We start from the raw sequence: 21270 nt of genomic DNA on the forward strand, positions 1-21270 counted from the left end.
CTTAGCCAGTAGTCAACCAGCCCACCTGATGGCAGGGCGTAGTGAGACCATGGCCACTCTGCAGTCGTGCCCCCAGCAGTGGAAGAATCTTCTGAGCAGATGAGTGTGGCCTGAGTGTGAGGTGTCACCAAAAAGAAGTAGGGTCTCTGCCTCACAGCTCTGCCATAGAGCATGAGTGGTCCAGAGAGGACAGGGCACCTCCTATTCAGGTGGGTGGTGTAAAGCCTCCAGGTCACCAAGCTTGAAGCTCCCGCTTCATGTACTGCTCACATGGTCACAGCATTCTTACGTGTGCTTTGATGTTTCTTAAATGTGTGGTGGTGCACACCTGCAATCCCAGCTACTTGGGAGGCTCAGGGTAGGAAGATGCAGGTTTGAGGCTAGTCTGGGCAACTTAGTGAAACCTGAGAATTCTAAAAAGGGCTGAGGGTTTACCTCTGCTGGAGTGCCTGAGGTTTTAACCCACAGTTCCTTAAGTCTGAGGGTGCTCCTTTGGCTGGGCATTAGCACCTTGCTAAAGGGATCACTGTGCCTACGAGTGTAATACCCTATGCGCAGGAAGCAGGGCATGGTGACACATTCCTGTGACACCCCTACAGACACACACACACACACACACACACACACACAAGATGCTTTGTTTATCAGTGCCTGGGAAGGTTCAAGCTTGGCTGATCACACAAGGTCAAGGTGCTCTGATTTTCAGCCAGGACACAGTGGGGAAGTTGGAGGATGCCGTAGGTACCCTGTACTTCCCACCACCCCCAGACCCCAGATTTCCAGGTAGACACCACAGGGGCACCCACCAAGTCAGTACTAACATCTCCAGGTGTCGTTGCACAGGGCACAATGGCACATCTGTGATCCCAGAGACTCAAGAGCTAAGGTAGGAGGATCTCAAGTTCAAGGCCAGCTTGGGCAATTGAGACCATGTCTTAAAGTAAACTTAAAAAAAAAAAAAAGAAAAAAAGGCTGGGATAGATATAGCTCAGTGGTAGAGTCCCTAGGTTTAATCCCAGTACCCACCATCAAAAAGTGGCAGTGCCACCACCTGGCTACCAGCAGGAGTACTCGGGCAAAGACAGAGCCCTAACCCTGGTACAGGCAGAGTGCCAGCTGCTGTCCAGAAGGCAAGAGCAGAAAAACCTGCCAGACAGCCTGACCCAGCCTGGCCCAGGTACAGGGAGCAGGATTCTGCTAAAGTCTCTGTAAGAGGAAGGCTTAAGGAAAGCAGAGATAAACAGTTCCTTAATCCAAGACAGTGGCTGAAAGGGCCCATCATGTACATTAGGTGGAAGGCCACGCTGCTCCCGACAGATTCAGAGTCTAAGCCTGCAACCAGCTGTGCCTGGCTCTAGTGTCCCAATGCAAACTAGGAAATCAGGTGGCAAACAGTTTGACTTGTGCTTCTCTGGACTGCCTGAGGCTATCAGCACTGCCAGGTATATCTCCAAGTATAGCCACCTACCCCGAGTCACCATGATGCAATCTGGGGCCACCAGTGAGTCGACAAGGTGGCAAAACAGGCTGGGGTGGGGCTCAGTGGTGGAGCACTTGCCTCACATGTGTAAGGCACTGGGTTTGATTCTCAGCACTACATATGAATAAAACAAATAAAGGTCCATCGACAACTAAAAAACATTTTAAGGAAAAAAAAAGTGGCAAAACCACTCAAGAAGGCAGCAACCCCAACCCAATTTCAAAGAAAAGAAAACTTTAATAAACATTATTCTAGAGAATGCAAGCCTGGGGAGGGCAACACACAACCACACCACTTCTGAAGTGCTTCTGGGCCAACAGGGCGTTTGCTGAGCTCGCTGGACCACTTCACCAGGGGCAGACAGGGAGGTGTGCAGCTGTGAAGGCCTGTTCACTTCCCAGCAGGGTGCAAGGAGGTGCTGGGGGTGGAACCCAGGGCCTCACAGATGCTAGGCAAGTGTTCTGTCACTGAACTGCACCTTCAGCCCTGACTTGAGTTTTAAGCCTCCCTTGACACACACCCACCTGGAACTGCCAGTCAGGTGCTCCCTCCTTTGGTGCCAACAGGAGATTCAAACCTGGCAAGATCCTGCTTACGTGGGAGCTCTCATCCGAGTCAGAGCCCTCTCTAGAGGTCAGCCCATTTCCCAAAGACCTATCCTGTGGGTCAAACCTGCTTCTACTCTCCTGGCACATGGGAAGTCATCTGTCTCCAAACCACACCTGAGCTGGGGCTCCCCTGCCTCTGTGGGGAGCACTAAGTGGGCAGGGGTCCTGGCACCTACAGACCCTGTAAGTGGTCTAGGTGCTGCCCGTCAGCCCTGCCCCGGGTCTGGCCTGCTAACTAACTCAGCCTGGCCCCTGCCTTGTATCGTGCTGATGAATCCACCAGAGCCTCTTAGACTCTGAGCTGACCTGAATCAGCAGTTTCAATAAATAACTGGTGTTTAGAGTCAGGATTATGGGACCGGGCCCACCCTAAAGTGGCCCTGGATTGTCTCAGTCTGGACTTTTCTATTTTAGAATGAAGCTAGGCTCAGGGGAACAATGAGACACTGGCCCCACTGGCTGTGTCTCAATAGGTATCAACCCCAATCTAGGGGGCAATCCTGTGATCAGCACACTGGTGGTCAATCCTGGAAGGACAGTCCTTAGGGGGAAGAACAAGAGAAAAGACCTGGGAACTCTCCTGCATGGCAAGCTGGCCTGCAGGCCTCTGTCCAGGGAAATGGACTCGTGTAGCCCGCCTCTGTTCAGATTCAGCACCCCCAGGCCAGTTTTTAGGGGTTCACAGAGGCTTTGGATCTCTCCATCATGGCTGTGCCTCAAGTGTCCTCTGGGTGCGGCCAGGCCGCTGTGTAGGCAGTATCCCCTGCCGCTGCTGCTGCTGCTGCTTCAGAGCTCTGTAGGCCTGCACAGCCCGCTCCCGCTCCTCCTGCATGATTCGCTGCCGGGCCAGTGAGGTGGTCAGGGGCTGGCACACACTGCTGGGGGTCAAAAGCTTCCTTAGCATCAGTGACTTCTGGCCAGGCTGAGGAAAAGAGGGAAGGCTGAGGTACAGGCTCAGGAGATGGCCAAGGTCACACCTGGTCCAAGAGCTCCAAATCCAGTGTGGAAGTCCTGAACGAGGCCCCATGGAGCCAGCACCCATGGGTCTGGGCTCTCATTCCCTGTGACCTCATGCAAACCCAGCAACTCCACCTCCCCCACGTACCTGGTACCCCATACCTGGTCCCTGGTTTCACTCCTCCTGGGCTTGGCGGTCAGCTCTGGGGGCTGCAAGACGACTTCTCCAAACTTTACTGTATCTGGAGGGGCAGAGTAGACAGAAGTCTGCTGCCCATACAACCACCACAGCCCTTTGTCCCTGCCCTCTTGCCTGCTCTCCCCCACAGGCCAGGACACAGAACACAGGCTCATTCACTAGCCTGCTCTCTGGCTGTGAACCTGGCAGGAGAGCACAAGTCCAGGCCCAGCCCTGTGGGGACCATAGTGGACATGGCCACTTGGGAAGAGTTACCTTGCAGCAGCTCCTGCTCCAGTCTATCTGCTGCCCTTGCCTCCTTCTTCTGCCGGACTTTATCCAGTCGCCGCTTCTGGAAACTGGGAAGAAAGCATGATGCTGTCCAGGTTCCTAACCTCTGTCTGCCTGAGAAGGCAGAGGTCACTCTGCCCTTTAGGGGTGGTGCCTGGTGGCAGAGCTGAGACCAGGTGGCCACTCTTGATTCCCATTCCCTCCTCACCCCCAATCCACAGCCACCACCAGTGCTTGCTCTACACCCACCAGGCCTCTCAGGGATTTCAACAGTGGTTCTCAGCCCCAGGAAACACTTGGCCACGTCTGCAGACATTCTGAGTTGCCACCCTGGGATGGGGTAGGGATGGTGCTGAAACTCTACAATGGACAGGACAGCAGCACTGAAGAGAACCCTGAGGGTGTCAGCGGTCCGTAAGACAGGAAAGTGCTGACACAGGACACAGCACCTCATTGTGACCCTGAACCTTAAGGCTTCAGGACAGTTCTGGAAACCACTGAAGTGTTAGGCTGCATCTGGGCTAGATTTTCTGTGATGTGATTTCCTTTGGCTAACGTGACTATAAGTATTACAAGAACTCAGAAGCAGAAAAACTCTATATAACCCAGAAACAATCTATATAGCCTTTGCAGCTTTTAGAGAATCAAAAGGTATGACTTGCTGGATGTGGTGAACTCCTGGCCTGTAGTCCCAGCTACCCAGAAGGTGAGGCAGGAGAAGAACTTGGGCTCACAAGTTTAAGACCAGCCAGACAATATAGTGATACCTCCATCTCAAAAACAAAACACAAAGGTGCCCTCCTTGTACCAGCAAAGAGGGAAAATAGGCTGGAGCTGGTTCGTTTAGAAAAGCTATGGTTACACATCTCAAAGTCACTTCCCTGCTCACCAGCAGGTGGGGGGGCCTGGACCTGGATCTAGCCTGGTTGTTGGACCTCTCTCGTGCTTTCCCAGAAAAAGGTAAAAACAAAACAAGATCTTCTTGAAGTCCAGAGTCCCCTCCCCCATGTTAAGAAATTGCTATGACCAGGGCTTTAACTTCTGAAATCACAGCAGGTGGGTAGACCTGACCATGGCAACGAAATGCTGTCACTACAGAACACTTGTTGGAACCCATAGCCCTGCTTCCCTGGTGCCACCGGGTGACCCTGACCCCGCCATCCCTCAACTCACGATTTCTTCCGCTCAGACTTCTCCTTCTTGGGAGCCACCTGCACCTCTGGCTGACGGCTAGCCTGGTTCTTACTGAGGAACATCACGTACTGAGCCTCCTGCTCCATGCGCTGGATGTAAGATCCATCAGACTCCCCCTTCCTCTGCTTGAACTTGGGGACAATGATGTCTGGCTCCATTCCCTTTGCTTCCTTCTCTAAAGTCCTCCTGAAGGCCACCTGAGCTGAGGACAAAGGGAGACACCAGAAGAAGCATGTCTTGAGGCCAAGAGGGAATGGAACCCAAGGGTCAGGGTGCCCAAGCTCACTTCACCTCCCAGGGTTACAGGAGGAGAAGACCGCCAAAGGACCTAAAATGCCCAACCTGGTCATCCCTAGGAATGCAACCCCATAGCCTGCTGGTACATGTCAGGTGGTCCAGCACAGCACAGATGAAAAAAGTCAGAGACAACTTATATATCCACTCAAAGCTGTCTGGTTGAATGAACTACCCTCTGCTCACCTACAAACTTCTGAAACAAGTCCAGGAGACCTATGTGGAGGGATGTAGAGAGATATATACAATCCTTTGTAAATAAGTGTAGGCCACAAAATAAAGTACAGGATGAAATCAGAGGTTTTGCATCATGTAAGTATGTGCATAGGTGGATAGATGTTTCCAGGGGTTAGACAGAAAATGAACAGTGGTTCCCTTCAAGGGGAGGGAGGTCCACACTTTACTTCACACCTCTTGCAGAGCTATGTGACTTTACCACGTATGTGAGCATGCATATATATTATGTGCAAGATGAGAAACTTGCACATGTATATTTCTTTCACAGCACAGGGTCTTATACATGCTCAGCAAGTGTACTACTGCTGACTTATGATACCAGTCTTTATTTATAAATTTATGTTTGCATATTGTGTGGTGCTAGGGATCAAACCAAGATTTACAACTGCAAGGAAAATGTTCTACCATTAAACTATATCTTAAATATATTCCTTTTTTTTTTTTTTTTTTTTTTTTTTGAGACACATCTCACTGTTGCTTGGGCTGGTTTCAAACTCATGATCCTCCTGTCTCAGCTTCCTGAGTAGCTGGGATTACAGATATATACCCAACACCTAGCCTGAGTTTTTATTTTTAAAATAATCTAACAGCTAGAAGTGGTGTGCACACTTGTAATCCCAGATACTCAAGAGGCTGAGGTAGAAAGATCACAAGCCTGCCTCGGTGACTTAAGTGAGATCCTATTTCAAACAAAATATAAAAAAAACTAGGGGGCTGGGGTTGTGGCCCAATGGTAGAGTGCTTGCCTAGCATGCAGGAGGCACTGGGTTCAATTCTCAGCACCACATAAAAATAAAGGTCAGTCAACAACTAAAAAAAATATTAAAAAAAAAGAAAAAGACTAGGGACATAGCTCCATGGTGAAATGCTTGACTAGGATGTGCAAGGTCCTGGGTTCAATCCCCAGTACCGCCAAAAAAAAAAAAAAAAAAAAGCCAGCGCAGTGCAGCCCCGTTCAACATGTGCCATCGTGGGCTGGGGTACAGCTCAGTGGTAGAGCACTTGTCTACCATGCAACCCTGGGGTGGTTCCCCAGCACTGCCAACCTCGACTTGGGCCAGAACCTCCTCTACCTGTTCCCCTTTCCTACCTCTTTATTTCACCATCCTGTGGTGAAAAGTCTGAAGTTTACATACAAATTCTAAAACAGCGCTACTGTAAAATCAGCCCCATGTTTGGAAAACAAATGTGTGTACACATAAAATACAAACACGATGAATATCATTCTCCAACCTTCCCATAGTGGTAGAAGGCTGCCAGGTGGACCCCCTACCCAGACAATGGGAGCAGGGGATGACAAAAGCAAGTTCCTCAGAGGGGTATAATTTTCCTCCTTATGCTCCAAATCCACCCACTTCTCTCCACCATGGCTTCAGTGCTCTGGTGATCCGCTCTCAAATAAAATCTGACCAGGCCAGCACACCTGTAATCCCAGCAGTTCAGGAGGCTGAGGCAGCAGGATAGTCAGTTCAAAGCCAGTCTCAGCAGAAACAAGGCACTAAGCAACTTGGTGAGATCCTGTCTCCAAATAAAATACAAAAAGGGCTGGGGATGTAGCTGAGTGGTTAAGTGCCACTGAGTTCAATAGAAAGGAAGGAAGGAAGGAGGGAGGGAGGGAGGGAGGGAGGGAGGCAGGCAGGCAGGCAGGCAAAATATCTGACCGGTTACTCCAGCTTAAAAACCCTATGATGGATCTCCATTACTTTTAGGAAGAAATATTAACACTCCTTCCCATAGCTCCCTGAACCCGCTCCAAGCTCCTTTTAAGTCTCCTCTGGAACTACGCTGCCACCAGCCACAGCTTTGGTCCCAGCAACACTGACTTCCGCTCAGTCCTCCTGCCCAGGCCCTGCCCCTAGAACACTAGGGAACTAGGGTGAATTTCCTGTTTGAAACGCCCACACCCACGTGGGACAACTGGGCAACCTCAAGCATTAAGCTTGCTGCCACCCAGCAGGGACCTGCACATACCCTCCTTCTTCCTTTTCTTGTTGCTGAGGGGGTTTTTCATCTCCTGTTGGCTCCTCATAATCTCCCGGAGCCGGAAAGGGATTTCCTGTTCGTCCTGGTTTTGGGGCTTGCAATTTACCTTCTTCTTTTTTTTGCTGGTAAGAAAAATCCGGGGATGAGACCCGTCCCAAGAGCAGGGTAAGCAGAATCAGAGAAAGGGAGGCCCGGCCCGTGAAGAGGTGTGGCCCAGCCACCCGGCAGGGAGGAAGCCTGCGCTCCCACCCGCGCTGAGGCTATCCCGGACAGCCTTCTTGCGGCGACCGGGACGGAAGGCGCTCCGAGAGCCCTGGAAGGCCGACGGCCGGCCTCACAGCCGGGACCTGACAAGTGCGAAGCCAGGAACTCACGCCCGCTCACCCAACTGACTTTCGCGTGGCTGGGGCCCATGCAACCAGGACCCAGGCCCGGTCGCCCAGTGCACGCGGAAAAGCTCGCGGACTGGGCCCCCACCCCAAGGACGGCACCCACCCGCGCTGCCCCAGCCGCGGGGCCGAGCGCTGCGACCCGCGCGGCTGCTGTTGACCGCGCCGCCCCGCCTGTGATCGCCCTGGACCGCCAAGCCTCGACAACCCCGCGGACGCCGCAGCTTGGCTCTCAGCTCCCTCCATCGCCACTCCGGGCACGTCTCGAGTGAAGCCACTTCCGCCCTTCCTTTAGCCCCGCCCTACGATCACCCCTTCCGCTTCCGGCACCCGGTCCCACGCTCATTGGAGCGGCGCGGCTCCCTGGAGGGCTGGGGTTGGCTGGCGCGGCTGTCGCTGTCGTCTCAGCCTGGCCGCGGCAATGCTGCTGTGGAGTGTGGCCCCGGGATATCGCGCCCTGGGCACCACCATCCGACGCTGGGCAAGTACCGGCGGGCAGGCAGGCAGGGCCGAGGGCTCTGGTTAGCTGTCCCGTGCGTCCGCTGAGCGCCTTCTGTTTGGAACCCTCCGGGCTCTGGGGCTAAGCAGTGAGGATGCGCCTCGCAGGAGGAGCTAGTAAATAAGTGCAGGCTGCCAGTGTGGAGTGCCAGGCAGTGACCAGTGCCACGCGGCGAATGCGGGGGAGGGACCGACCGAGGGCTGGGGCACCAGGGCGGGGGGGGGGGCCGCCCGCGGGGATGAGGGCGATGTGGTTAGTCGAGATGGTCTAGCAGGAGGGGCACGGCTTTACCACGCTGGTTGAAGAAGGAGAGGGTATCCGCATGGCCAGGAGCTTGGGGACCTCCTCATTCCTGTCCGGGAGCTCTCATCTAGCTAGTCTTCTGCGCTGGAGGTCCCCAGCCCCCCGACCCCATCTGGTGGAGCACATACCCTGAACTCAGTCCTCACACCAACCATTCTAATGGTCTTATGAGTGGGAAAACTGAATCTGGAAAGGTAAAATAATTTGTCTGAGGTCATGCAGAAAGTGGGGAAGTTAATAAGGACATGGAGCCACCTGTCAAGGGACAGGAAGGCTGAAAGCTCCCCAGGCTGTATTCCCAGCCTCCCAGTGGTGAGTATCTTGGGACAGCAAGGCCTTACCAGCTTCCTGCACAGTCATGCTTATCTGCATCCACAGGGCGCGGGCTGCATCCTTCACAGGCACCATGACCGAGTGGGAGCCAGTGATGGCCCCAGAGAATTGGAGACTGACCTTATGGAGGGGAGCTCCCAAGCACGTGCAGATGATGCCAGACAGTCCAAGGCCTCCCTGCCCTGTCGGAGCCCCTCAGAACCCCCATACCCTCTGCCACCTGAGCTCCAGCCTCCCACAAACTGCTGCATGAGTGGCTGTCCCAACTGCGTGTGGGTGGAGTATGCAGAAGCACTACTGCGGCATTACCAGGATGGCGGGGAGCGGGCCCTGGCTGCCCTGGAGGAGCACGTGGCCGATGAGAACCTCAAAGCCTTCCTCAGGATGGAAATCCAGCTCCGCACGCGAAGTGGAGACTGAACCATCCTGCCCCAGACACCCTCACCCTGGACAGAGAGGCCAGTCCTGCTTCTGCTCAGAAAGCAGCAGTAGTTGCCTTTATTCACACTCCCTGTCTGGGTTTGATACATCTTACAAGCCTAGGAGGAACTCTTCACTGACTTTCCCTGAGAATAAATAAAATCTCTGATGGTGGTTGAACAGGAGGCTTTTGTACTTTTACAAGGCCTACATTGCCTTCTCAAAGCAGTTGCAACCAGGTGTGGTGGTGCACACCTTTTGGGAGGCTGAGGCAGGAGGATAGCAAGTTCAAGACCAGCCTGGGTAATTTAGCAAGACCCTATCTCAAAAGAAAAAACAAAAGGTCAGGGTTGCAACTCAGTGGTGAATATCTTGGAATTGCTCCAAACAGAAAAAGAAAGCAGGTGTTGGTACCGTACCTCTGCCAAGCAACCTCCCTAGCCCACAAGGTGAAATAAGACCCCATCAACTTGAGTGCCCAAGTGACAGGCTCCCTCTGGGTTCCAGCATCCCCCATGTCCTACTGAAGGCCAGCTCTAGTTAATACTCCCAGTGCAGGAGGAGGAAGGCTATTTGGGCTTGTGAGGGTCTGTGATCAGGTCCTTGGAGGCAGCCATTTCCTCCAGCAGCTCATAGTCCCCTGCTGGGTCCTACCAGGTAGAGGCTGTGGGCACCCACAGGAGCCTAAGCTCTGCTTGGAACCAGTCCTTCCAAACTCACTAGGTTGAGGCCGCCAAGGCAGTTGGAAGACCTGGGGCATCAGCTCCAATGCCAGCTGCCAGGCACCAGCCTGATTCTTGGCTGCAATCCTGGCCACTGGACCTTAGCCAAGGATAAGGTTTGATCTTGGGGTCCTCACTGCCCACTTCCCTCCCCATTCCATGGAACTTTTCCCCACCCCAACCTCTCCTGCCAGCAGTTCCAAGCTCTTGTTGCCAGTGGCCAGGTCAGAACTGGGCTTGAGTGTGTATGTTTATCATTTAGGGAAAGCTAGGCTTATACAGAGCTGCACATAGCTGTTCTGTATCCCAGCTTCACACAGGGATCTGTGGCAACAGGACTATGAGGCTACAAGGTGGGTGCCACACCGGTGGGGCAGCCTGGTGTCTTGAACAACTGATGTGCACCATCCAAAAGCACCAAGTCCTGTGTGGACTCAGAAATACGTGACTGCATGACTATTAGGCCCTAAACTTGGCAAATGCATGGTCTAACCCAGACCTTGTATGGAGTGAGAGTCAGCCCAGAAAAAGAAACATGTTGCCCAGAGACAGGGCAGCACCATGGGGTTTGGTGGCCCTGTGGTAGTGGACAACATAGAGGGGAGTTGTCTCCACAATAGAGACACAAGAAGTCTGCTAGACACCATGGCATGCTCCTGTCATCCCAGCCATTTGGGAGGCTTAGGTGGGAGGATGGCAAATTCAAGGCCAGCCTGAATCACTTGGCAAGATCCTGTTTCAAAAAACAAAAAGGGCTTGAGATGTAGCTCAGTAGTGAAGTGCTTACCTGGCCAGTACACGGCCCTAGGTTTGATCCCCAAAATTAAAAAAAAAAAAAAAAAAAAAAAATGCCTGCAACACCTGGCAGGGTGGTGCTTGCCTATAGTCCCAGCTACTCAGGAGGCTGAGGCAGGAGGATCACAAGTTCAAGGTCAACCTAGGCAACTTAGACCCTGTCTCAGGTAAAAAATACTGAGATGTAGCTCAGTGATAGAGCCCAAACAGAAAAAAGAAAAAATATATATGCATGAATGAAGAGGTCCCTTTATTTTTCACATTTGTGCACATGTATGTATGCATACATGCTTGTATGCATACATACATCCTACCCCGCAGGTTTTCAAAACCAGCCTATTCTGGAATTGCAGCTATGACAGGCTGATCAGACCATGCAGACCATTCAGTCATCCCTAAAGAGAAGTCACTGGCCTTGCCCCCAGTGTGAGGCCAAACCTCTCCTGGAGAACTTACAGACTATCACACTGACTCAGATATTGTCTTCAGTTTTCAGTCTACAGGTACCTGCTGAGCATCCGTGAAGTGCCCAGGACTGGGCTGGCCCCCAAGACTGACAGAAATCCACCCGGCCTCCTCTACTCCAGTGTGAGGACAAAAGTTAAGACAAGAACCATTCAACACATAAATACAAGATGTATGAGGAAGGCAAGTCTTAGCCAAAACAGGCCCCTGGTCCAGCCTGAGGGGCTGCCTGAGAAGGGGTGCTGGGCCCAGAGATCCAGAGGCCCAGGAGGGAGGACCAGGGAAGGGGAGAGGCACAGGAACTGCGCCAGCAGGAGCAGATGCAATGATCCTGGGCTCAAGAGGCGGGGGTAAATGGTGAAATCAAAGAAGTGGAGAGGGATCAGACCAGGCCACACAGGCATTGGGTGCCCCGAAGGCAGGTTCTTCAGAGGCTGGGGCTGAAATGGGGATGGCCCGAGCCAGAGACGGGCAGGTGGTGTTTGGAGACAGAGTCCCACCCATGGGCTGCTTAGGACCACATTTGGCCTCCTGGTCTCTGGCCATCTTCTGGGTGTCCTGTCTTCAGGCCCTTGGCTGCACCTAAGTGTCTCTGCCCACCCCTGGAGTCCTTGGTAGGATTTCTTTCTCAGATCCCCAATCTCATTAGTGTGTGTCAGAGAGGAGAGTCATAATCCGTTCAAAGGCAGCAGGATAAATGGCTGGACCAGCACCCTGCTGACCCAGGTTCAGCCCCTGGCACCTGCGGCTCCCTGAGACCTGACCAACACTTGGTGAGTACTGACTAACACAGTTGCCTTTCCCGGCAGCCAGGCATCTGCCCATCTGCCCTGGGGTGGGGAGAGATGATGGGCCTTCACCCCCAAGGCTGAGTTCTGTGTCTTCAGGAGTCCATCCCCACCCTGTCCTTCAGAGAGGAAGCCTACCAGTGTCGAATGGTGGTGCCAGTGTTCCTAAGACCAGTGATGGCCTGGGAGCCTGGGGCCCCAAGTGACCAGCCAGCTGACTGGCACCAGCCCCCGACTAAGCCGGGCTAGGACAACTCAGGAGGTATTACCATGGGAACAGCATAGTTGGAGCTCTGTTCAGGCCCAAGCTGCCCGTGGCCTGGGGCTGGAGAGGTGGTCCGGCTGGGTCTGGGGTGTCTGGAAAGTGAGGGATGGGTGCCACAGAGGTTGGTCGAGCAGCCAGCACTACCAGGCTTCTGAGCCCTGGTTCCTCCCAGACTGGTGCTGGCCCCAGGGACAGGGCCTTGTGTAGAGGAAGTGGGGCCCCTGGGATTGGGCGGACCCTGCCATGCCCTCTCAGCAAGGCCATGGTCGTCTCCACCCCGGTGCTCCAGCCAGCAGCAGCCCAAGGCTGCAGTCAGGCACCCCACCCCACAAAATGGCAGGACAGGAAAGAGGAGCCCATAAGGTAGACCCTGGGGCACCTGGGGTCAGGGGCAGTGTCCTCTGTCCATGTCATGTGCACAGCCTCAGCACCTCTGGCTCTATGTGGGCTATGCAGTTCCCTGGGAGATTAGGAGTTTCTCTCTGATGCTAATAGGCTTAGAGAAAGCTGAGGTGCCCTTGACCAAGGTCACTGGGACATGGGCATTCAGGGAGTGGCTCTGGGAAGGGGTGTCATCAGCAGCCGAGTCCAACGCCAGAGCCATTGTCCCCCGTGAAATGGAGCCAGGAGGATAAAGGCATCTGGTTCTGAGAGGGCCCTTCCCAGAGCGCCCACTTTGTGAGCCACTGTTAACTCTCCATGTCCCAAACCCATGTCCCAAGGGCAGATGATAAACAGAGTAAGCACATCACTATGAGTACAGTCAGTCACAGGATCACATGGACAAGTCATGGTATAAATAAATAAATCAGGGCCTGAAGCACAGTGACTGTGAGGCAGGGGGCAGGGAAGGCCTTCCCAAGAGGGGAACTGGAGCCCCTGAGGGTAGATTGTCAGGAAGGAAAGACCAGAGGCCAGTGTGGCCCAAGAAGAGGCTGCTGAGCCCGACCTGCAAAGCCTGGAAGGGGACCTCATTTGAGTCTCATCCCAGTTCTAGCAGGAGCCCCCGGAAGGCTCTCAACAGAGTGACATGGTTGGATTAAATGTCAGTCATGGGCAAAGGGGGAGGGGTATGGGCCTCAAGGGTCTCCGGCAGCCACCTGCACAGAACAAGGAGGTGAGGGGCCCTGATTTAGGACATGGAGGGGCCAGGAGGATGGGTTTGGCATGGACTGGTTGTGTGAGGCTGGATGAGCAAGACCAGAGACACCAGGGTTGCAGAGAGACGGCCTGAGTGATGTGTAGCAGTAGGGACCTTCTGGGGGCCAAGTGGCAAACGAAAGTTCTGGGGGTGCACCCAAGTGGAGCTGGAAGGCGTTCTCCAGGGTGGGGCTGCTATCTCAGGCACACTGGAGGATGGCCGGTGGTGCTGTCTTGGATTCTCTGTTCTGTGGGTTGCAACCCCAACAGAGCAGGAGGGCTGACCAGAACCCCTGGGTGGTCTGACCCCAGCCATATGAGGAGTCCGGGCCACTCTGAGGAAGTCCAGAAGCCAAGGGTTACCATAGTGTCTCTGCCAGCCTCACCATGAACCTGGAGCTACCCAAGGCGGAGATCCGACCAGCTACCAGGGTGGTTGGAGGACCCGTCACTCCCAGGAAAGGACCACCCAGATTTAAGCAGCGGCAAACCAGGCAGTTCAAAAGCAAGCCCCCCAAGAAGGGCGTCCAAGGGTAAGCAGAGCGGGGGCAGCCTCAGAAAGCCAGTCCCCGGGGCTGCCCAGGAAGTGGGGAGGCAGGGCCTGGGGAGGAGTTCAGCCACCTTGTAACTGGGGAAAGGCAGCTCCTGAAGGTCTGAGCCAGTCAGAGCCCCAGCTACTGGCTCAACTTGGGGATGTGTGTGCACCCTACCACTGTACTCCCTGTGCACACACAAACAGGCCACACCCACATGCACACGGAGAAGTGCTACTTTTTGCTGCTATAATGAAGGTTGGCACTTGATGCAGGAAAGAGGTTTCTTTGGCTCAGGTGTGGAGGCTGAGTCTCCCTGGTGGAGCCACTCCATCAGATTAGCCTCTGGTTAGGGCCCCATGCCTACATCACAGCATGGTGGATGGTGTCATGGCAGGGCTGCCAGGGACAAATCACATGGTGAGATGGGACACCAGGCTCAAGTTTTATGACAGCCTCACTCTGTTCTGCGGAGTTATAGCCCACTAATTCCCATTGACCTAATCATGTCCCACTAGACACCTCTTAAAGACCCACCACCTCTCCATACTAAATTCTGGGGACCAAGCCTCCAGTACTGAACCTTCGAGCACAAGCCACATTCCAACCAGAGCAGCACACTCAGACACACTGCTCTCTACCCACCCAGAAGCCCTCATGCTGTGCTCTTGCAATCTTGCAAAGGCATACACCTGCCCACCCGCTCACTCCCCCTTTGCTGGGCTCAGCCTGTGCTCCTGGAAGGAACCCTCAGGCCTGCCTGGCACACAGCAGGAGGTTGGGGAGGAGACCTGTCTCTGTCCACTGGGCTCCCAGCCTGCACCTGGTCTCTTGGGAGGGCTAGGTCCTGAACTTGGACCACTCTTCCTGACTGTTCTGTCCTTGCAGGTTTGGGGATGACATCCCTGGAATGGAAGGCTTGGGAACAGGTATCCCCATGGCTAGTGCTGTCCTGAGGGTTTTCCCAGGTCCCCCCAGGCATGCCTGGGGCCCACAGCCCGGCAACCCCAGCTTCCCCCAGCTTCTTACCTAGGCCACTGTCCCCCTGGCTTGCCTCTCGCTTCTTCCCCCAACATCGAGCTTTACTTCCCACTGAGTGGGGCTGTTCCCATGGGGGCGCACATATACTAAGCGCCGGAATGAGATCCCTGCTGCCCTTCCCCCTCAGCCATCCGCGCTGGCATGGGGACAGGAGGGCAGGGGCGGGGTTCCTGGGCCATGGATCCTCCTGACCACGTGCTTCCTGCAGACATCACAGTCATCTGCCCCTGGGAAGCCTTCAACCACCTGGAGCTTCACGAGCTGGCCCAGTACGGCATCATCTAGCCAGACCCTCTGGGGTCCTGGACCCTCCCCTTGCCCACTGTGAGCTCTGCTCAACATCCCGCCAGGGGCCCCAGCACAGCTGGCCCCTGACCTCTGAGGGCGGGTGATCTTCGGCCCTGGATGGTAGTTGCCAGGAGCACACCACCTACCCCAAGATACCCTGCTGACCTCCTGGAGACCCTGGCCCACCCCCTCAGGTCTGCAGGGAGAGGGGAGGTGGGCTCCGGCCCCAAGCCTTCCCCTCCTCATGGCTGGAACAGAGGGAGACCAGGAGCGTCCCCCACTCCCAGCCCCTGTGCTGCTCCCCTCAGCTACTCCAGCTGGACCAGGGGTTGGCCATGGTGGGTGTTGAGAATCCTGCCGTGCAGTGAATGAGGCCCTTCATCATCAGCCTTTCCAACGTGGCCCACCCTTCTTGTCCCCATGTCACAATAAAATGAGCATGTCCTTGCTTGTCTGGGTGTGTTTGTTGGGTCGGACCCTGGGGTGCGGGCTGTGCTGGCAGGAATGCCTGGAGGGACGCTCGGGGCCCTGGGCAGGGCAGGAGGGGCTGGCCAGGTGGAGGGGTATGACCCACGGACAACCGCCCCACAGAGCTGCCCCCAGCAGCCTCAGACACGCAAGCCAGCCTGCCTCCCTCACTCCTAGGGACTAGTCAGTGAAGCATGTGGATGGTCGGAGCGGGCCTCATCAAGAAGGAGGTGCCAGACAGCACGAGTCAGGCGCTCTGTCTCCACTTCACAGGGGAGGAAACCCAGACCCCAGCCCACCCTTGGACTGTGCCCACTACAGCTAGCACACACCCAGCGTGACCTGGAGCTTCCACCTAGCAGCACAGCAGCATGGGCCACACTGCACTCTGCACGTGTGCCCCAGAGGCTGGGTGGTGGCACTGCATGCCTCCTCGGGAGGGCTGGGGGTCGTGAGGTCCACCCCACAGCAATGGCTGCATGTGACTCAGAGTGCCCTCTGTCATTCCACTTTCAAGAGATGAAGTCAGGGGCTGGGGTTGTGGCTCAGTGACAGAGCGCTCACCCAGCATGCATGAGGCCCTGGGTTCGATCCTCAGCACCACATAAAAGTAAAATAAAGGTACTGTGTCCACCTAGGACTGAAAAAAAGAAGAGATGAAGTCAGAGCAGGGCTGACAGACGGGGGAGTCTGGGTGACTGGGACTTCCCGTCTTGACCAGGTGGTGGTCTGTGGTGTGAGAGTTCCTCACGCAGCCACTTGAGATTGGCAGTTTATTGAACGAATAAGGCCCCTCAACAAGTGATTTACTCTTCCCCACAAACAGACATCTGGCAGGAGGAGCCGGGCCTCACCCTTGCACCAAGGACCAGAAAGAGGGAGGTGGCCCTCAGGGCAGGCAAGTGCCAGCAGTGAGGCAATGGGGTCTGGGGCTGAGCAGAGACAAGGTGGGGTGTGTTGGGAGGCAGAAGTGGGAGGCAGGAACACCCACCCCATGCTCTTCCCACCAGCCAGACAGGAGGCAGACATGGTCAGACACAGACCCCCACAGACTTTGCCTGGAGCAGGGTGATTTAGGTGGGTCCTCAGGCAGTCAGAGCTGTCGGGCAGGTGGCCAGTCTAGCTGGCCCTTGGGATGACAGGTGTGGCAGAGGCCAGAGGCCTAGGGAGCAGTGGCCTGGCAGAGGAGGAGGGGGTATGTCTTTGATCCCAGTCCTACAGGTGAGGGAGACCTGGATCCCATCTGCACCACAGCTTCTCCTTGGCCCTGCTTGGCATCTGTGCTCACAGAGGAGCAGGCTCTGTGGCCTCCACTGCCTTGTGGGCAGCTAGGGCCCTCAGTAGCCAGGTGGCCAGCAGGAGCTCAGTCCCCTGGATCAGCACGATGGCGATGGCACAGCCGCCCAGGGCCGGCACGTTCCTGTGGAGCCACCGCAGGAGCACAGGCCCACAGCCCTCCAGGTGCACAACACGCCCGGCTGCATCCTCATCCAGGCGCAGTGCCCCAAAACCACACCGGGTGTTCATCGAAGCCCCATCTTCCCTGGGGTTGATGCAGCAGGAGGCAGGGAGGCTGCAGGCCTGCATCCCCGGAGAGCTGCAGTTAAAGTACCTGCAAGGTGCACAAAGCTCAGTCCTGAGGAGGTTATCTCCTGCCCATTTTCAAACTCAGGCCACACGCACAGGCAGATGCACCAGAATGCAGGCCCACACATGAACACATGCATACCCTTACATGTGCACACGCACACACGCGGACGCAGGGCACCCGGCTTCCTGGATCCCCGTGCCTGACGGCCCCCTGCTCTTTTGGGTAGGCGAAGTGGCTGTGTGACCAGAAGGGAAGTGTTTAGTGAGAGGGCTGAAGGGGCAGACAACGTTTGATGAGGACTGGCTGAGGAGACTTACTACAGATGCTGCGAGTTCATCTGAGATGGCAGAGTTGCAGCAGAAGGTGGACAGAGCTCGGACAGAGGCTTCCAGGATGGTCTGAATGTCTCACGGGAAGTGGCAGTACTGAGTAGTGACAAGGGGCAGGGGGCTCTGAGGAGCTCCAGGCAGCTGGGGAGCATTGCTGCAGGGGGTCCTCAAGGGCCCCAGGCCTCCCATGGGTATCCAGAGACTTGCACGCAGGCCTGGTTTGGTGGGGCTGGACCTCATCTATCTGGCCCCTGCTGAGGAGCCCCACGGGGGACCCACACCAGCTCACAGGCTAACTCAGCCATCAGTGGAGGGCACCTCGCTGCAGGGAGAGCTCACAGCAGCCTGTGGGAACTTTGCAAAGCACGGTGACGTTGAAGGACCCAACTAGTCCTAGCAACTCCTGAGAGCAAATGGCCAGTTTTGGAGTCTCCTCTGAGTCCCTCTCTGTGGCCAGCTGTCCTGGGTATCTCAGGGAGGACAGGCACTGCTCAGGGTGTCTGTGCACTTGGGGAAACTACAAAGTAGGTACCTTGGAGCAGTACACAGAACACTGCATCAAGGGCTGGGGTGCGCTCGGTGGGAGCACACAGGCTCTGCCGCTCCATCCCCAGCACACCGCGTCCCCAGGCAGGCGGTTATTTTTTGTCTTTATATTTTGTGGGGATTGAACGCAGAGGTGCACTACCAGTGAACTAGATCCCCAGCCCTTTTTACTTTGAGACTGAGTCTCACTAAGTTGCTGAGCTGGCCTTGAACTTGAGCTCCTCTAGGCTTCGCCCTCTGAGTCACTGGGATTACAGGACTTTGCCACCACATCTGGCATAATGCCACACAAACACACACACACACACACACACACACACACACACACACAGTGGAGGGAAAGCTGTGAGTCCTGAGTTAACCTCAAAGTTACTTTCATTTGATGTTGAGATGGTCAACTGTTGAAAAAAAGTGATTTTCTAAGTCTGTTGGTGTGGCTTCTCCATGAGGACCCTGTGTCTGCAAGGCCCTGTCTGGACTGGGCACAAGAAGGCCCAGTGAGCCAGTGTCCCAGTGGGGGGCACACACCCCTGCACCTCATGGGTGGGTGTGCACATGTGTGTGTGTGAACGTATTTGGAGGTGAGTGTGTGGTCGAGTTTTGTGAGGACACCCAGGAATGTGCCAGGTGAATGTGAGTGTGAGCACACAAGTGTGTGGGCACAAGTGAGCACACACGGGTGGGTGTGAGCCTGCCCGGCCACTGCCCGCTCCCTCGCCCATGCCAGGACTCACAGGTTCTGCTGCCAGTCCTGGTAGGAGTCCACCCCGCAGCACTGTAGCCCCAGCTGGACTTGGTCAAGGAGGAAGTGCAGGTTTGGGCTGTCCTGGTAGTGGGTGATGGCCACACGCAGGGAGTGCTCCAGGCTGTCCTGCAGTGGGCCCCAGAGAGCCGCCACCAGGGCCCCGGCCAGGGCTTCGAGCACCAGGAAGAGGATGACAGCCCTGCAGAAGCAGCGCAGCAGGCAGCTGTTCTCGCAGAGGGCTCCCAGGCAGCCAAACAGGCTCACCGTGCTGACTGTCAGCGCCCCCAGCACCAGCACCAGCATGGGGTCTGGGGGCAGGACATCCTCCCAATAGCTCCCCAGAGACCCCTTGACAGCCAGGCCCCAGAGTCCCACAGTCAGGGCCAGAAGGGCCAGCAAGGAGAAGAGGAAGTTGGAGAGAAAGGTCAGATACTTGAGGCAACTGGTCCCCCAGGGGAGGAAGGGGGCCAGGCGTCCCCCCAGGCCTTCCGTCCAGGCTTGGTGCTTGACCCCACAAGGACAGCAGCAGCAACTCCAGGCCCCCACCTGGTCCTCCCTAGGTGGACCAGGATGACTTGTGGTGAGTGAACTCTTCACAGAGAAGGGAGGCTCCTGGTTGGCAGCATCCTGCAGAGGGAAGAGGAGCCAGTGTGGCTTGCTGGCAAGACCTCATGACGATCAGCAGAGGTGAGGCCTCACCGCCTCCAGGAGGATCAGTGGGATGGAAGGAGGCTGGATGGTGGAGGGAGAAAGGGGATGAGAAGGGGCATGGGGGCCTTTAGGCTTGTCCTGCTTGGCTGGACAGCGAAGGGACAGTAAGGGTCCTGGTCTCCTGCCTAATGATTTGGACAGAGCAATGACCATACCCTGCAAGGTCTGCGGTAAAGACTAAGCAGGGTGGTGCTCATTAAATGCACCTTCTCCCCTTCACTGCATAACTGTGCAATGCAGGTGCTGACTTTGACCTTGCCTGGACCTGACCTTTGTACACCAGGGACATGGCAGGCAAGGCTGTTTTTCCTGTGTTTGAAACAGGTCTGTTTAGGTTGGCAGTGACTTTGTGTAGTCAGAAGAGGGGCCTCCTCACCCAGGCTAGGAGGTGCAGGCCTGCCAGGAGAGGGGCTGGTCCACGTGGCCACCCTCCTGCCTCCTCCTCTGAAACTCATCCTTCATCCCACGAACTGTAAGGTTGCTCCATCAGCTAAACCCTCACCAAATGTGGTTGCTAGCTGGGCCCTGTGGTGGCAGATGCAGGAGGGGACTGGCCAGGACCCTGTTTGCCTGGCTTCTAGAGCAAGGAGGGGGTAGTCAGGACACTGGGGAGCCATTTATAAGAGGCAGCACCTTCCAAGAGACACTTGCCCTCTAGCCAGATGCTAAGCCAAGCAGCTAGGTGTGAGAGGGGTTTCCTGCAGGTGAGGGCAGCCCTACAGGCGTCCAGTTCTGCTGACGCCTGAATTAAGAAGCTGTGGCCAGGCGCCTAGACAGGGATCCCATTCCAACCTGGTCCTACCAGGGAGCAGCTGTCTGACTGCACTGAGACCTTGTTCACTCTGAACTTGAGGAGAATTATTTACAGCCACCCCCTCCCCTGGGGTCCCTGCTAATCAGCAGGAGTAAAGGGACAGGCTGGCAGAGCCCCGCAGGCTGGACTGGCCTTATCTGAGGCAGTGGGCATCCACCATTGGCTTCCAGGAATATTTGTCTTCCCGGAATATTCATCTTCCCCTTCTCTTGTGCCCTGGGCCAGAGTGGACCCCAGATCCACAAGACCTGCCAGAGGCTGGCAGACCGAGAGAACCACAGCAGTGAGGAGGGGTTGGCACCTCAACAGTGAAACCCCCACCCCCAAACGTGGCAGCTTGTCCTCTGGCATCTGCCCAGTGGCAAGTCTCAGCACACAAGGCTGGGGGGAGCCGGGACTGGGCAACCTGGTAGGGCCCTAGGTGGGGCTTCACAGCAGGGAACCTTTCCCACCTGCAGAGGCCACAGGGCACTGGCTTACCTGGGACAGCAAGGGGCGCCTCTCTCCCTCTTCCATCCTCCATGCGGAGAGGAAAAGCCCTCAGCACAGACGCTAGGCCCACTGGCTGACCCTGCTGTGGTCCTGGGCTACTCTGTAAGCTGTAGAGTCCAGGAACTGGGAGCTGCAAGCCCCACATGCTTGCTGGAGTCACAGTGGGATCATGTGAGAAGTCACACTCTAGAGCTTAGGGCGGCCCTGCTTGTAGGCAGGCAGACAGGCCTTCTTCTTGGCTCGGAATTCTTGGCCTGGCTTTGTGGATCTCCTCAGCCCTGCTCAGGGGCCTCATGAGTAGAGCTGTTGGAGTGTGTGCCTTGTGGCCAGCACCCAGGGTCCAGTATGGGCCTCAGCTTTGCAGGTTCAGT

At 55.7% G+C, this 21270-nt stretch overlaps 4 protein-coding genes across 8 annotated transcripts; 2 read left to right on the forward strand and 2 right to left on the reverse strand.

The window, feature by feature from the left end:
• Positions 1-1037: 1037 nt before the first annotated feature.
• Ccdc137 (coiled-coil domain containing 137) lies at positions 1038-7892 on the reverse strand. 3 transcript variants are annotated; one of them, XM_047546655.1, is made up of 6 exons: positions 7718-7892; positions 7329-7344; positions 4688-4905; positions 3500-3582; positions 3208-3287; positions 1038-3010 (listed from the first exon to the last, which is right to left on the reverse strand). In XM_047546655.1, the coding sequence occupies exons 1-6, from the start codon at positions 7855-7857 to the stop codon at positions 2792-2794; spliced, it is 756 nt and encodes a 251-aa protein (XP_047402611.1). In that variant the 5' UTR covers positions 7858-7892; the 3' UTR covers positions 1038-2791. The 3 variants fall into 3 exon arrangements, with proteins under 3 accessions (XP_047402611.1, XP_047402610.1, XP_047402608.1); XM_047546654.1 differs by having other exon boundaries at positions 1040-2966; positions 3194-3287; positions 4688-4910; positions 7211-7344; positions 7718-7891; XM_047546652.1 differs by having other exon boundaries at positions 1042-3010; positions 4688-4910; positions 7211-7344; positions 7718-7890.
• On the forward strand, positions 7201-10737 carry Oxld1 (oxidoreductase like domain containing 1). Its single transcript, XM_047546656.1, has 2 exons — positions 7201-8092; positions 8792-10737. The coding sequence occupies exons 1-2, from the start codon at positions 8033-8035 to the stop codon at positions 9164-9166; spliced, it is 435 nt and encodes a 144-aa protein (XP_047402612.1). The 5' UTR covers positions 7201-8032; the 3' UTR covers positions 9167-10737.
• Pde6g (phosphodiesterase 6G) lies at positions 9497-15615 on the forward strand. 3 transcript variants are annotated; one of them, XM_047546657.1, is made up of 5 exons: positions 9497-9615; positions 11173-12198; positions 13722-13874; positions 14763-14803; positions 15124-15615. In XM_047546657.1, exons 3-5 carry the CDS (start codon positions 13729-13731, stop codon positions 15198-15200), a joined length of 264 nt encoding a protein of 87 aa, XP_047402613.1. In that variant the 5' UTR covers positions 9497-9615; positions 11173-12198; positions 13722-13728; the 3' UTR covers positions 15201-15615. The 3 variants fall into 3 exon arrangements, with proteins under 3 accessions (XP_047402613.1, XP_047402614.1, XP_047402615.1); XM_047546658.1 differs by having other exon boundaries at positions 11173-11921; positions 13710-13874; XM_047546659.1 differs by having other exon boundaries at positions 11173-11921.
• Positions 15616-16444: 829 nt separating this feature from the next.
• Tspan10 (tetraspanin 10) lies at positions 16445-21009 on the reverse strand. The gene is made up of 3 exons (XM_047546436.1): positions 20888-21009; positions 18872-19509; positions 16445-17283 (listed from the first exon to the last, which is right to left on the reverse strand). The coding sequence occupies exons 1-3, from the start codon at positions 20921-20923 to the stop codon at positions 16956-16958; spliced, it is 1002 nt and encodes a 333-aa protein (XP_047402392.1). The 5' UTR covers positions 20924-21009; the 3' UTR covers positions 16445-16955.
• Positions 21010-21270: the final 261 nt, after the last annotated feature.

Source organism: Sciurus carolinensis, chromosome 3 (genome assembly GCF_902686445.1).
Source record: "Sciurus carolinensis chromosome 3, mSciCar1.2, whole genome shotgun sequence".
NCBI lineage: Eukaryota > Metazoa > Chordata > Mammalia > Rodentia > Sciuridae > Sciurus > Sciurus carolinensis.

Bases quoted from the DNA above. Each gene is read 5' to 3' on its own strand.
- Ccdc137 (XM_047546652.1), bottom strand. From the start codon at position 7,857: ATGGAGGGAGCTGAGAGCCAAGCTGCGGCGTCCGCGGGGTTGTCGAGG. The intron at 7,345-7,717 runs GTGGGTGCCGTC...TTTTCTTACCAG, and splicing joins CCGCGGCTGGGGCAGCGCGG to CAAAAAAAAGAAGAAGGTAA. The intron at 3,011-3,207 runs GTATGGGGTACC...TCTTTTCCTCAG, and splicing joins GGAGTGAAACCAGGGACCAG to CCTGGCCAGAAGTCACTGAT.
- Oxld1 (XM_047546656.1), top strand. From the start codon at position 8,033: ATGCTGCTGTGGAGTGTGGCCCCGGGATATCGCGCCCTGGGCACCACC. The intron at 8,093-8,791 runs GCAAGTACCGGC...CTGCATCCACAG, and splicing joins GCACCACCATCCGACGCTGG to GGCGCGGGCTGCATCCTTCA.
- Pde6g (XM_047546657.1), top strand. From the start codon at position 13,729: ATGAACCTGGAGCTACCCAAGGCGGAGATCCGACCAGCTACCAGGGTG. The intron at 13,875-14,762 runs GTAAGCAGAGCG...CTGTCCTTGCAG, and splicing joins CCCAAGAAGGGCGTCCAAGG to GTTTGGGGATGACATCCCTG. The intron at 14,804-15,123 runs GTATCCCCATGG...TGCTTCCTGCAG, and splicing joins AATGGAAGGCTTGGGAACAG to ACATCACAGTCATCTGCCCC.
- Tspan10 (XM_047546436.1), bottom strand. From the start codon at position 20,923: ATGGAAGAGGGAGAGAGGCGCCCCTTGCTGTCCCAG. The intron at 19,510-20,887 runs GTAAGCCAGTGC...TTCCCTCTGCAG, and splicing joins GGCGCCCCTTGCTGTCCCAG to GATGCTGCCAACCAGGAGCC. The intron at 17,284-18,871 runs GTGAGTCCTGGC...TGCACCTTGCAG, and splicing joins CAGGACTGGCAGCAGAACCT to GTACTTTAACTGCAGCTCTC.